At 51.5% G+C, this 12,453-nt stretch overlaps 1 protein-coding gene across 1 annotated transcript; it reads right to left on the reverse strand.

Annotated features, from left to right (window-relative positions):
• Positions 1-3,950: 3,950 nt before the first annotated feature.
• MCM3 (minichromosome maintenance complex component 3) lies at positions 3,951-12,236 on the reverse strand (the record flags this gene model as incomplete). Its single annotated transcript, XM_010018725.1, has 16 exons — positions 3,951-4,446; positions 4,683-4,758; positions 5,112-5,194; positions 5,559-5,659; positions 5,884-6,024; positions 6,193-6,343; positions 6,665-6,791; positions 6,964-7,138; positions 7,659-7,867; positions 8,312-8,443; positions 8,885-9,038; positions 9,752-9,860; positions 10,249-10,487; positions 10,970-11,100; positions 11,380-11,588; positions 12,124-12,236. Coding segments are annotated over 16 exons (2,349 nt in total), but the record flags the coding sequence as incomplete, so codon positions are not given.
• Positions 12,237-12,453: the final 217 nt, after the last annotated feature.

The raw sequence follows: 12,453 nt of genomic DNA on the forward strand, positions 1-12,453 counted from the left end.
CAAATGCCTTTGAACCTAGATGTACTAACACCAGGCACAGAGCTGTGACCTGCATTTCACTGACTGCGTTACCGGGCAAAGCAAGCACTGTTTCTCAGCTGCATCTGTGCAAATAAATATTCATAGCCGGTACTAGTGTTTCAATGACATGATCATTTTCTGCTCTGGAAGCAGGGGCCCTGCCATGCAGGAAGGACTAGGGAGACTAGATATGGCTGGAATCCTAATAAATTAACAGGATATATCTGGAAGTAATGCTTCTCCAGCACCCTCTGCCCCACCACCATCCTGTCCCATGGATGGAGTCCCCACTGGTGTCTGCATCGCAACAAGCTGCTTTGAGAATGGGCAGCATTTTGGGGGCAGGCTTCTCAGCCAGCTCAACTGAAGAACAGACAAGGACCTTCCGCAGCCTGCAGCAACAAAGAAAATAATGGGGGTGAAATCACAACCTCTGAGATCTCCAGATGCTGGGGCCAAATAACCATTTCAGAGCTGAGCTATCAGGTCAGCTAAAGTACAAGGCAGGACCTGAACCTTCAGCAGCTTACTCCTGGCCACCCTAGCTATATCCCTTCAAGATGTATGACACCATAAAATCACCTACCTTCTGATTTAGGGAGCCGACTGTGCACATCCGTGCTTACCCCTGGCAAAGTTTACTGATGGCACTTTATCATGCCAAGATTTGAGACCAAGCTGCAGATCACAGCAGAGAGATGTGAACTGGAAACACTAAATTTTGAGGGGAAACATGGCTAAAATGGGCAAAATCTTATTGTTGGCTGCCACCCTGGCTCAGCTTCACACTTTGGCCAGAGCTGCAGGTTGAGCGAGAAGCAGGGATTAAGTGATGCTGATGGTGCTGGCATGGGGATTTCATCCCTAGCCCCTGCAGGTTGAGTGCTCACACATCCCACAGCAGGCAGATAAATAGGACATTTCATTTGTAGCATCAATAAAGCCATAGAGAGCAGGAGGAATAGAGGGCTTGAGAAATATAATACTAAGGTGTGTTAAAGCACCAGGAAACTCATTCACACCTCTGCGCATGGCCAAGTCCTGGTGGCACAACAGATGAGCTGGGCAATAGGCAATGCACGAGGACAGGCTCTCTGAATTGGGTCACTCAACCCAAACAAGGGTTGGGGACAGAACTGGGGCTCCAGCTCTCACTCCCATGCAGCAGGGATGAAACCGGGTAACTGTTAGGGACACATGACTTAAAAGGAGGCAACAGGGAACATATAAGAACAAACACTTAGCTTGCCTATAGTGGATTCCCTAAATCGTTATTATTATTACCTGTGACTTTTAATCTCACAAGGAGCACATTGTCTCTCAAGAGAGATTGCACACTCACCATTTCCCAGTGGGAGCTGAAGTTTATCACAGAATCACAGAACGGTTTGGTTGGAAAGGACCTTAAGATTATCTAGTTCCACCCCCTGAGGGAGGGGCCTTAGAAGATTACCTAGTAACAGGAACCCCTTCCACTAGAGCAGGTTGCTCCAAGACCCTGTGTCCAACCTGGCCTTGAACACTGCCAGGGATGGGGCAGCCACAGCTTCTCTGGGCACCCTGTGCCAGGGCCTCAGCACCCTCACAGGGAACAACTTCTTCACAAGATCTCGTCTAAATCTCCCCTCTGTCAGTTTAAAGCCATTCCCGTTGTATCCTGTCCCTACAGGCTCTTCTCAAAAGTCCCTTCCTTATACTCTCGTCTGTTTTGCAGGATTTATCCAAGGAATCAGGACAACCTGGTCTAGTGGAAGGTGTCCCTGCCCGTGACTGGGGGTTGGAACTAGGTGAGCTTTAAGGTCCCTTCCAACCCAAACCGTTCTGTGATTCGGTATACAGAAGTGGCCACCAGCACAGGGGGAAGGTAGAGACCTACCGTCCTGCGCTACAGGATAGTAAAATAAACCAGATTTCCCGGCCCTAGAGCTCCTCCTGGTGTCTTGTCATGGGAAATACAGTATTAGCCGTGTCCCAGCTCTAAGGACAGGGAAAAGAGAGGAGATGGCTCCAAAAGGACACGCTCATCAAATGCCTTCACCGCTCCCTGCTGTGACCTGCAAGAGAAACAGCATCTGAAAGATAGAGAGAAGCGGGGAGAGAGGAATGAGATTAGTGTCCTCCCTCCCATAGCAAGTTAATGTCAGAGCTGCAGAAAGTACCAGGGAACTTTTGATAAGCCCCCAGGCACCTTTCCAGAAGTAGAAGGTTGATTCCTTTGCCCATGGATGAGTTGATAAGAAAACACAACCTACAACTTGAAAAAGGCACCTGGGTATGTTTGGCACATTGCTCCTGCCCGGGGCTCTGCAGCATGCAGCCACCACAGTGGTGGCCACACAGGAGCAGAGTGTGCTAGCTCAGCTTCCTGCTGCACGATAAAACCACTGACACAGAACAACTCTGGCCTTCTGTGCGCTTAACTCACCTTCACCAGTCTTAGCGGTTTTATGAGCCAGACATTGGCTGTAGGTCTGAGGTCACTTTATTAATTCAATGAGCTCTTCAGAAGGCTGTAAAAATGTAAAATCCCCTCCAAGCCTGAAAATAGCAATGTCACAGCTCTGTTGGATGAGGGGAAGCTCAGAAATCAGGCTTCTGTAATTCAACTGGTCTGTTTGAAAAGAAACATTAAGGTTTTCCCCATGCAATAAGATGCTACCAAGTCTTCCTAGCCACCAGGACACGTAGCTGTGGTGGGAGAGGCAGGAGCTGCCCATGTTTATTATCCACCCAGCCCAAGGGCATTTCTGCAAGTGCCTGGTCCACCAAGTCAAAGGATCCATGGTGGAAGTGCCCAACACAGTCCCTGAGCCCAAAGGGGCAGGCAGTTGCCTGAAGGCTTTCCATAGCAGCCTAAGTCCCCAAAAGACTACAGCTGCATCCCTAGAAGTGGGAATGGTTTAACTCAAAGTAAGCAGCAAGTCATAGGAGAAACGCTAGACACTTTTATTATTCAAATCAGTTATTTACGGCATCCAGAAACAAAAGCACATGAACTGCGCAGATGCTCAGAGAGGGACAGGGACAACAGCAAACAGCCTGTGCAGTTCAGGGTCTCCTCCCAAGCTTATCCTCAAACTTGCCAGGATAGGAAAAAAAAGGAAGCAAATAAAAAGGCAATTAAAAGAAAACCCCGGATCTTCAGCAGCTCTGGCAGCACAAGCAGCCAAAATTGGTCCTTAAAAACCATCCCCAGCCATGGGAATCTGTTGGGTTCTAGAAATAACCTTTCTCCAAGCAGCAGTCACCCTGTGTGTTCCCAGAGAGCAAGATGGTTCACAGCAAATCCCCCAAGAGTAAGGGAAGGCTTTTACCATCTCAGTAGCTCATGGTTACCTTCCATAGGATGTAACCACATATAGGGTATATAGGGGATGCAGGACCCAGGTCCCCATAGCTTTGGCCTTTCTTTACTACATAAAGGTTCCATTTGTGATGTTCAATTATATTCATAAGGGCACAATCCCAGATGGAAGGCTGGAGGCCAAACCCATGTGTACCAGGGACATGGCTCATGGGCAGCTCTGAGCATTCCAGGTCCTTCCCACCCACTTGGATCCAAAACTCACAGCAGGGCTGTGAAACCTAGAAATCAAGCTGAGCCATGGGATGAGTGAAGCTGGATAGAGCAGGTCAGACTACACTTGCCCTCTCCAATGCCAGAAATCACCCTCCACAAGATGGGTAGGAAAAAGTGGGTGAAGAAGCTGGTCACAGCCAACGGGATAGGCATTAGGCATCTCTGCTTGTGAGACAAGCAGGTCTAGGCTATATAATTAGGGAAAAAGGGGGAAAAAAAAGGAAAGGGTGGGGAAATAAAAGCTTCACTACTAATAGTGGAGCTCTCATATTGCTTCTTACCACCACTGCTATTGAATGTTAGATTCCTAAATCCGTATTTTTTTATTCAAAGGCTGGAACTATCACCACCAAAGCTAAACCAATACATTAAGAACACTGATACTTTGCACCTAAGTTTTTTCTTTTGCCTCCTTGCAGAAATAAACCTCTTCCCAAATATGCCAGTTTGAAGACAGCAACAGAAAGAGAGTTTCCAAAGCTCCTGGCTTCTGTTGGTGTCAGCAATGATGAAGGACTGTAAAGTGCACAGACTTGAGCTCCCCAAAGTTCAGCTCAGCCAGATGAAGCATTCAGGAGAGAGTTAAAGGCAAACACAGTCTCCAGACTGACAGTCCATAAAAATTTGGGCTCTTCCACCCAGATGCTCAGATTAAGAAGATAATGTCATCAGACACCATGATCTGGTTGTCATCTTGCATGTGGGCCAACGCCACCTCCACCTCAGCCATCGAGAAGGGCTCAGGGTTGTCGCGGTTGATGGACTCCATCATGTTCTTCAGACCCACGGACTGGGCATGGGAAGCCTTGAAAACCTCCAGGAGACGAGCCTTGAACGCCTTCAACCTGGTCGGCAAAGGTGAGAAGTAATAACCCTTGGAGATTTGCTCACACAAGTCCTTCCCCTTCATTCAGCCCAGGGTGCCTCAGCCCTTCCCCATTCCAGAAGCAGCACCCAGGAGGAAAGCCAAAAACAAAGCCAGGAGCATGCATCTCAGATGCCTTTCCATCATTGGACAACAGCTTGGACCCAGGTGGGGTGGAACACACAGGGACAGATGCCTCCTCCAGCCCCCACTCACCTTGGCTCAGCCAGTTCCGGCTTCTTCGCTTTGCCAGCAGCTGAGGCTTCGGGTGTCTTTGGAGTGTGTGCCTGAACTGGAGCAGAAGGAAGAGTTACCTTCTACCTGCCTGCAGTCCAAGCACTCAAAGAGCAAAAGCACTTGGTCTTGGGATGGGGTGGGCAATGCTGAACTCCCTCCCAACGTTGTTAGTTCTTCAGCAGTTTGGAAGCGGCCATGAAACTAACCAGCAATACCAACTCTCCTGTCCCACACGGCATAGATGATTTAAGACAAAAACTCATCTTGATCTGTGGGGCTGGATGCCGCTGCACCATGGACCATGAATGGCCCCAAGGCATCGCTGCTCCCCGCGATGTGCAGACCCACCAGGGTAGAAAGCAACAGCCCCCTCAAGAGCCAGGTGCCACCAAAACCCCAGGGACTTACCCTCTGGCATCTCCTCCTCAGCATCACTGAAATCATACGGGTCATAGGAGTCCCCCTCGCCTCCGGTACGTGCCTTCTTTCTCCTGGGTAGGGGAAGAAGATGTCTCCCCTGCACTGGTACTGGGGATTACCCCAACTTAGGTGCAAGCTCTTGGCCTTGTTGAACTTCATGAGGTTTGCACAGGTATTAAATAGCACTGGTCCCAGCACGGACCCCTGAGGGACACCACTCATTCCTGATGTCCATTTGGACACGAGTCATTGACTTCAACTCTTTGGATGTGGCAATCCAGCCAGTTCCTTATCAATAAGGATGTCTCTCTATTACAAACTGGGGGTGATCCACTAGACAGTGGAGTATTTCCCCAGGGCCAGCACTGCCTGCTGCAACCTCAGAAGACCTTGGTGCCCCTTGCATGACATCCCTCCCCTTGCTCTGCCTCCTACCTCCTCGTCCTGCGCTCCTCCTTGGGCTGGGACTCCTCATCCTCCTTCTCGGTCTCCGAGTCATCCTCTGGCTGCTTTTTGCGCTTCTTCTTCTCCAGCACCTGTGTGGTACAGACAGGATGGACTCAGCCCTCTTTTCCACTCAAGCTGCTTGTAGGGGACCAACCCAAAGGGTTACCCAAGATCCCACTAGGGTGGCCTCACCCTGGACTATCACCAGGAAAGGACCTCACCAGCAGCCCAGTATGCCTAGCCTGTACCAAACCCAGCCTTTACAATGACAATTTTAGGACCCCCTGGGAGTCAAGGGATACCTTCCCCCCACCTTTTTGAAGTAGGCAAACTGCACCAGCTCCAAAGCTGCCTCAGCATCCTGCAGATCAACAGTCTTGTTCATCCTGGCCTTGGCATGGGCCGTGGAGAGGCGGATAAGGGTCTCCAGGGTACGAGCCGTGACAGGAGAGGTCTGGGGAGAGACAGAGAGAGGTGTCTCCGCAGGGTTGACCCCAACTCAGCATCCCACCATACTGAGACGTGTCATGTCCAGGGTGGCAAACATCTGCCAGGAGAGACTGGAACCTGTGCCTTGGTTTCCCTCCTCCTGGCCTAAGAGGGAGCTGCTCCCAGGGCTCACCATGGCGATGTCCGAGTTCATCTGGTCCTGGCTGCGCAGGCGGGAGTACTCCTCTGCTATATAGCTCGCTGACTCCTCGGTCAAGACAGGCTTAATCATCTTTGCTACGTGGATGTACTTCCTCATGAACTCCATGCTGACAATCTTCTCCCTGCAGGGAATGTATGCACACCCGTGTCCTCCACACTGAGGATGGGCAAAGGGTGTTTGGGCTTCCCATTGTTTACCCTTCAGAGGCATCTAGGTACATGGGGAAATAGCTCCAGGAGATAATCTCCACCTGTCTGGCACGAGATCAAGCCCAGAGCAGGGTTCTTTTGGTATCCTGACCATCTACCTCCTCCCCATGGGCCACCTGGAGCATCTCTGGCACCAGCTATGAGCCACTACCTGGATACCCAAGCCAAACGCAACAATTCACAGTGCTGGAAACCACCAAGGCCCTTTAGGGGATGTGGGATGAAGAACTCACTTGCGGCGGTTGGGCCCGTGCAGGAGGTCATCATGTTTCTCATACACTTGGAGCTCCTGTTCCTCCTCCTGCGCAAAGTCAGGGTCGTCTGTAGCCAGGATCTCCACAGTGCTGCCCAGGGGCATGGCTGGAGAGGCAAGAGTCACAGAGAATGGGCTTTTAGCCTCTGAAGCAACTCCCAAGTGCCACAAAAAGCAGTCCTCAATAAAACCAGGGATGTTTAACCTTCAGAGGGGTGACAACCCAGCAAGGAAGGATAGGACTGAGCAGTAAGGAGACTGCAGTTACAAGCAACTCACCATCCCCATCCTGCTCGTTGGGTTTGCGGTAGCGGTGCATCCGCAAGACATGGTCCGAGATCTCCCTGTCCTGCTCGGAGTCCATCTGGTCCAGCACAATGAAGAGCAGGTCAAAGCGGGAGAGCAAGGAGTCCTGCAGGCCGATGTTCTCCATAGGTGTCTTGTACTGGTCATACTGTAATAGGACAGTATAAGGTGTTACAGAAGACCTTCATGGGTCAGTCTTGGCTGCCAGCAAGGCTAGGAGATGCTCCTCAGGCCAGGCCTTAAATGATGCATGTCCGGGCACTTGGACACCACACTAAACCCAGCCTGCTGCAGCACTAAGACCTCTTTCCCCATCCTCAAAGGTGGCCATAGCTCTTAATTGAAAGGAAAATATGTATTTCTTGTGATCCCAGATCAGACAGTAAGACTAGGGCTCATCACCAGGATGAGGGTCCACCTGGCTGTCCTGAGACACCCAGGCAGAACTGAGCCAGGGTGACAAACCTCATAAGCCCTCCTCCAGGAGGGCCATGAGTAGCAAGGGACCAAACCAACCACACCTTCGCTGCTCCCATGGATCCCAGTCCCAGCAAGAACCAAGTCACTGGTTTTGGGTGAAACTTTTGGGTTTTACCAGCTGTCTCCTCCACCAAGATGACTCCCAGCATCTTCCCCCCATGGAGGGACCGGCAAACACCAGCACTCACCCGGCCGTAGACAGGGTTGGCTGCTGCCAGGACACTGCAGCGGGAGTTGAGGCGCGCATGGATGCCGGCCTTGGCAATGGTGACACGGCCCTGCTCCATCACCTCATGGATGGCCGTGCGGTCAATATCGGACATCTTGTCGAACTCATCAATGCAAACCACCCCCCGGTCAGCCAGCACCATGGCCCCTGCTTCCAGGCGCCGTTCACCTGGGATGGAGGAGGAGAAAGAGCATCAAGCTCCACACAGCAGCCCCGCACATCTCCTGCCCTGCCATCCACCTCCACCACAGCTCTAACTCTGTGACTGGGCTAAGCCTCAAAGAGCAGCAGCGCCCTCCAGGGCTGCCCATCTCCTATCCAGCTTCACAACAGGAGGAGAATGCTTAGGATGAGGAGTAAGCCCATAAGGAACACAAGATCCAGGCTGCTGCTAGCCCTCACATGGAGTGCACCAAGTAGAAGAGGAGTAGAGAACACCACCACTTAACAAAGGTGGAGAAAATACCCCCAACCACCATGATCATTGCCATAATGCTTCCAGATTGAGCAAGTCCTGACAGCATCACTACAGAACAGCAGCCTCAGAGTCCTTCCCAAGTGTTAACAAGCATCCCTCTGACAGCTCCCACCAGGAACCGGCCCATTCCTTACCAGTTTCTTGGTCTGTGGTGACAGCAGCAGTCAGGCCAACGCCAGAGGAGCCTCTGCCAGTGGTGGGGATGGCACGGGGCGCGGTGCAGAGTACGTACCGCAGCAGCTGAGACTTGGCAACAGAAGGGTCTCCTGAAATGGAGAAGTCACTGTTTAATAACTGCACACTGCCTGGACACTGTGTCCAGCTTGGGGCTGGTGGGATATAGAGAAGATGGAGCTAGAGTTGAAAGGTGCATGGTGATAGGACCAGAGGCAGTGGGGACAATTTGGAACACAGGAAAACCCAATTCGATGGTAGAGGAAAAAGAAATCTCCTTGAGGGTGGTCAAACACTGGGATAGTGGCCCACAGAGAACAGAGGATCCCATCCCTGGAGATGTTTAAAACCAGCTGGACAAGTCCCAAAGCAATCTGGCCTACCAGTGACACCAGCTCTGCCCTGTGCACATGAGGCCTCCAGAGGTTTCATCTAACCTCAATTACTCTATGAAACCAAGTCCAGAAAGATCCTGCTTCATCTCACCCCCCAACACCACCATCTGAAGGTGCCTCTGTCTAGCCTTTCCAGACCTATCAGCAAGATGTTGATGTCTCCTCGGATGCGGCTCCCGTTCTCCAGGACCTTCTCCACCCCTCCGAGCAGCATGCAGAGAAGGGCCTTCTTGATGTACTCATGCCCATGGATGCTGGGAGCCAGAGATCTTGCCAGCTGGTCAAAGATATCCTAAAGGCAAAAGAGGCAAAGCATGGCCTGTCAGGTGGACTTGTAGCAAATAAGAACAAGGAACAATATTCCACAAGTTCATTTAGCACAAAAATGGTGCTTATTCCTATCTCAGAGCCACATAGATTAAAGTTATTTAGCAAGGAAAAGACCACTGGCCAGAGTTTTCTTTCAATGGGGCTCTGAAGTTCTAGACCACCCCAACGGTCACAGTCACCCAAGGCAAGCACTGGAAGCAGCAACCCCTGTGAAAGCAAAGCTCTCTCCATGCTACAAAGCAAAGGTCTGAGCCTAAGGCCAGGCTGGGGCAGGCGTCTGTATCTCATTCTGGTTTGGGATTTGAAAAGGAAAGAGAGAGGTGTTTCTCCTACAGAGGAAATTCGCTGGCAACAAGCTGACAGGGTCAGGACACATACAACACGGGCAGATCTGTGTCTCGACAGCTAGGCACAGCAGTGTTGCCAGCAGGCAGCAAGGATGCTTCTGTACTGCTAGCAGAGTAACAACAAAACAACCCCAGGACCTGATCAAAGCCTAAGCAGAAAATGCAAAGAAAGTGAGTAGTAAATCCAGCAACATTGCTAACATGGTTGAAGAGTTACTTGCAACCCAGTCAGACACCTCCTTAGCTACATGCCAAGCCTTAAAGCTGCTCCTAGCTGAAACCTCATGCTCCAGTACAAGCCTGCCCTCTAGATGTAAGGCTTAAATACCTTGGAGCGACTCTTGCTGAATCTCTTGATCTTGGCCACATCAGCAGCAGAGTAGAGAGGCCGGACGTCTTTGTTCATCTGCTTCACGTGGCAGGCAATGAGGATAGTCCTGGAGAAGGGACACAGCCATGATCAAGTCTGCAAACCCCACAGAGCCTACGGGTCACAGCAACAACACAGCAGAAACTTCCACAGGGTCATCATTTACTCTAGGAAGTCCTGGAGCAGGTTGGAAAGCTTCAAGAGCTGTAGTCCCTTCTATCTGACTGCATCAGGGAATTAACGGAGTATCTTTAAGAGCATCCAACCCCCTCTGTGTACAGCTGGAGCTCACAGCTACACACTGATGCTAAGAAGCAAAGCACCGCCAAGTGATTTAAGCCAATGCTTGACCCAGCTCTGTGATGGCCACCCGCCTGTGCTAGATCTCAGCTTCCAGAGATGTGATCCAACTAGGAAGGGTGGGAGGGCTGAAGCCAAGACAGACGAAGGCTCACCTGAAAGTCCCTGATGTATAACCCCCTTTCTTTCCTGGCAGGCAGCGGTACGTCCCCACCACCTGGATGCGGTCTCCAGGCTTCACCTTGTCCACCAGGTCATCATCCAGAACAACATCCACTGAGCGTGGCAGCTGACCTGCTGGTGCCTTCTCGGGCATCTCCTGGATGGTGATGGTCTGATGGTCCTTGTAGACTGAGAGGCCAAACTCGGTCTCCAGGGGGTTATTCTCTTCATCCTAGAGGAGGAACCCCAATAAGAAGACTAGCACCAGTTTTCAGGACATCCAGCCTTGGGACATCCAACAATGGGGACAAAGCTCAGGTCAGCCTTCCTCCATTCCCAAATACATGGCAAATCCTCCACCCAAGGTGCATACACCCACCAGGACAGCTCAGGCATGCCCATGCAGACCTGGGTCCCAAGAACCACAAGTCTAGCTGACAACCCCCCAAGAAACCATGCTACAGCAGAACCACGATTGTAAGTAACATTGAACTAGTGGGTCTGGTGACCTCGTGCCCCACGGAGACTTCCTTCACATGTTCCTAACCACTCTCTGGACTTTCACACATTTGATGTGTTTTCACTCTATGCCATGGGCTATGTTGGCAGAGGGAGAAGGGATGCACAGGGATTTGAGCCCTGGGCTCAGAGCTGCCAAATTCTCTCTCCCCAGAGGAACTTGATAATGCTTCCCACAAGGCTACTTCACTTCACCTTCGTAGGATAAATGGAGCTGGATGGGAAAGCATCCAGGGAGGTCATGTCTGTGTATCGGCGCTCAATAGTCTTCTTGGTAGCTGGGCAATAATGGACGCTCCGGACGATCTTTGGACGAACCAGAGAGCCTGAGGTCGGGAGAATGAGGAGTTAGGGGTAGGACCCAGCCCTCTGTCAGCAGACAGTCCCCAGTACTAAACTGCACTTGGGACACAACCCACTGCCAACCACAGCCAGCATCTGCTGAGCCCAGATACCACCCCAGCACTCTAGATCTCCTGCCAAGCCCCCTGTTCCCTTCACTTAGGTTGCCAGGACATACCACAGCTCCCGGTGGTCTCCAGCCCCTCCACAGCTAACACCAGGACCCACCACCCCAAAGCCCCTGGGTCTTCCCCTGGTCTCACATTTTGTCACGATGCCTTCCACGCAGACAATGCAGCTAAGAAAACAGGCCGTCAGTGTCCGTGGCGACACATGCTTGGAGCCAAAGCTGCCCTCCAGCCCGATGTAGAAGTCCTCATACTGCTTGGCATAGGTGGCATCGACGGAGGCGACAAAATCCTTTAAGGCACGCTGAAAAGCGATCAGCTCCCCAAAGGCATTGTTCAAGAGCCTGCAACAGAGGTAGGTGATGATGCAGACTGATCAACCCCTTCTGCTGTCCTCCTCAACACTTATCCCATGCCTCCATGTGCTCCAAAAGTTTACAAGGAGCGAGAGGTGAAAAAACCCAAAGCCTATCATAGCTCTGTGTCAGATCTGCTGCCATCTCATCATAGCTGTGTCAGGTCTGCTGCCACCAACAGCCTGGAGCTGAACACACCCACCTACATCTGAAAAAACTCATGTATCTCCAAGCAGACTGGCAAGCCTGGTCCAAAATATCCCCTCAAAAAACAATCCTAAAAAAGGAGATGACTGATACCACACAATCAACCCCAAGTTACTGCAAAAGATTATTGCAGAGTCATGGGTTTGCAAGCTTGGAAGGGATGGGGGAAAAGAGCAGGTCCACCTTTCACATGAGACTTGGTGCACAGGACAGGGTTTGGCCCTTCCTTGCCACAAAGGACCCATGAAACCAGGGCTGGATCTCTGAAACTGCCCAGGGCAGGGTGCTGAAGGGAAGCCCGCTGCCCCACACCAACCGGTTGGCCCTAGTCTCGTTCTTCCGCCGCAGGTCGTTGATGCTGACGATGAGGCGGTACTGGTTGTCGCTGATCATTTCCCGGACTTTGCTAGAGTAAATCCCTTGGTCTTCCTGCAAGAGGGGTGGGGAGAAAACACTCAAAAAACAGCTCACTCTGCATCACCGCCTGTCAGAGACATCCCCCAGGAGCCGATTGCTGCAGAACTCGATTTCCTTTAGCCCCATGGACCAAAGTGGGGGGGAGGGGGAGGGGGAGGGAGACGGAGGAAGGAGCATAGCGACCAGATGCTCCCCAACCCTGGGGAATATGGGGGATACACTCTCCCTC

This window comes from Nestor notabilis, unplaced genomic scaffold (genome assembly GCF_000696875.1).
Source record: "Nestor notabilis isolate BGI_N333 unplaced genomic scaffold, ASM69687v1 scaffold17747, whole genome shotgun sequence".
Classification (NCBI taxonomy): domain Eukaryota; kingdom Metazoa; phylum Chordata; class Aves; order Psittaciformes; family Psittacidae; genus Nestor; species Nestor notabilis.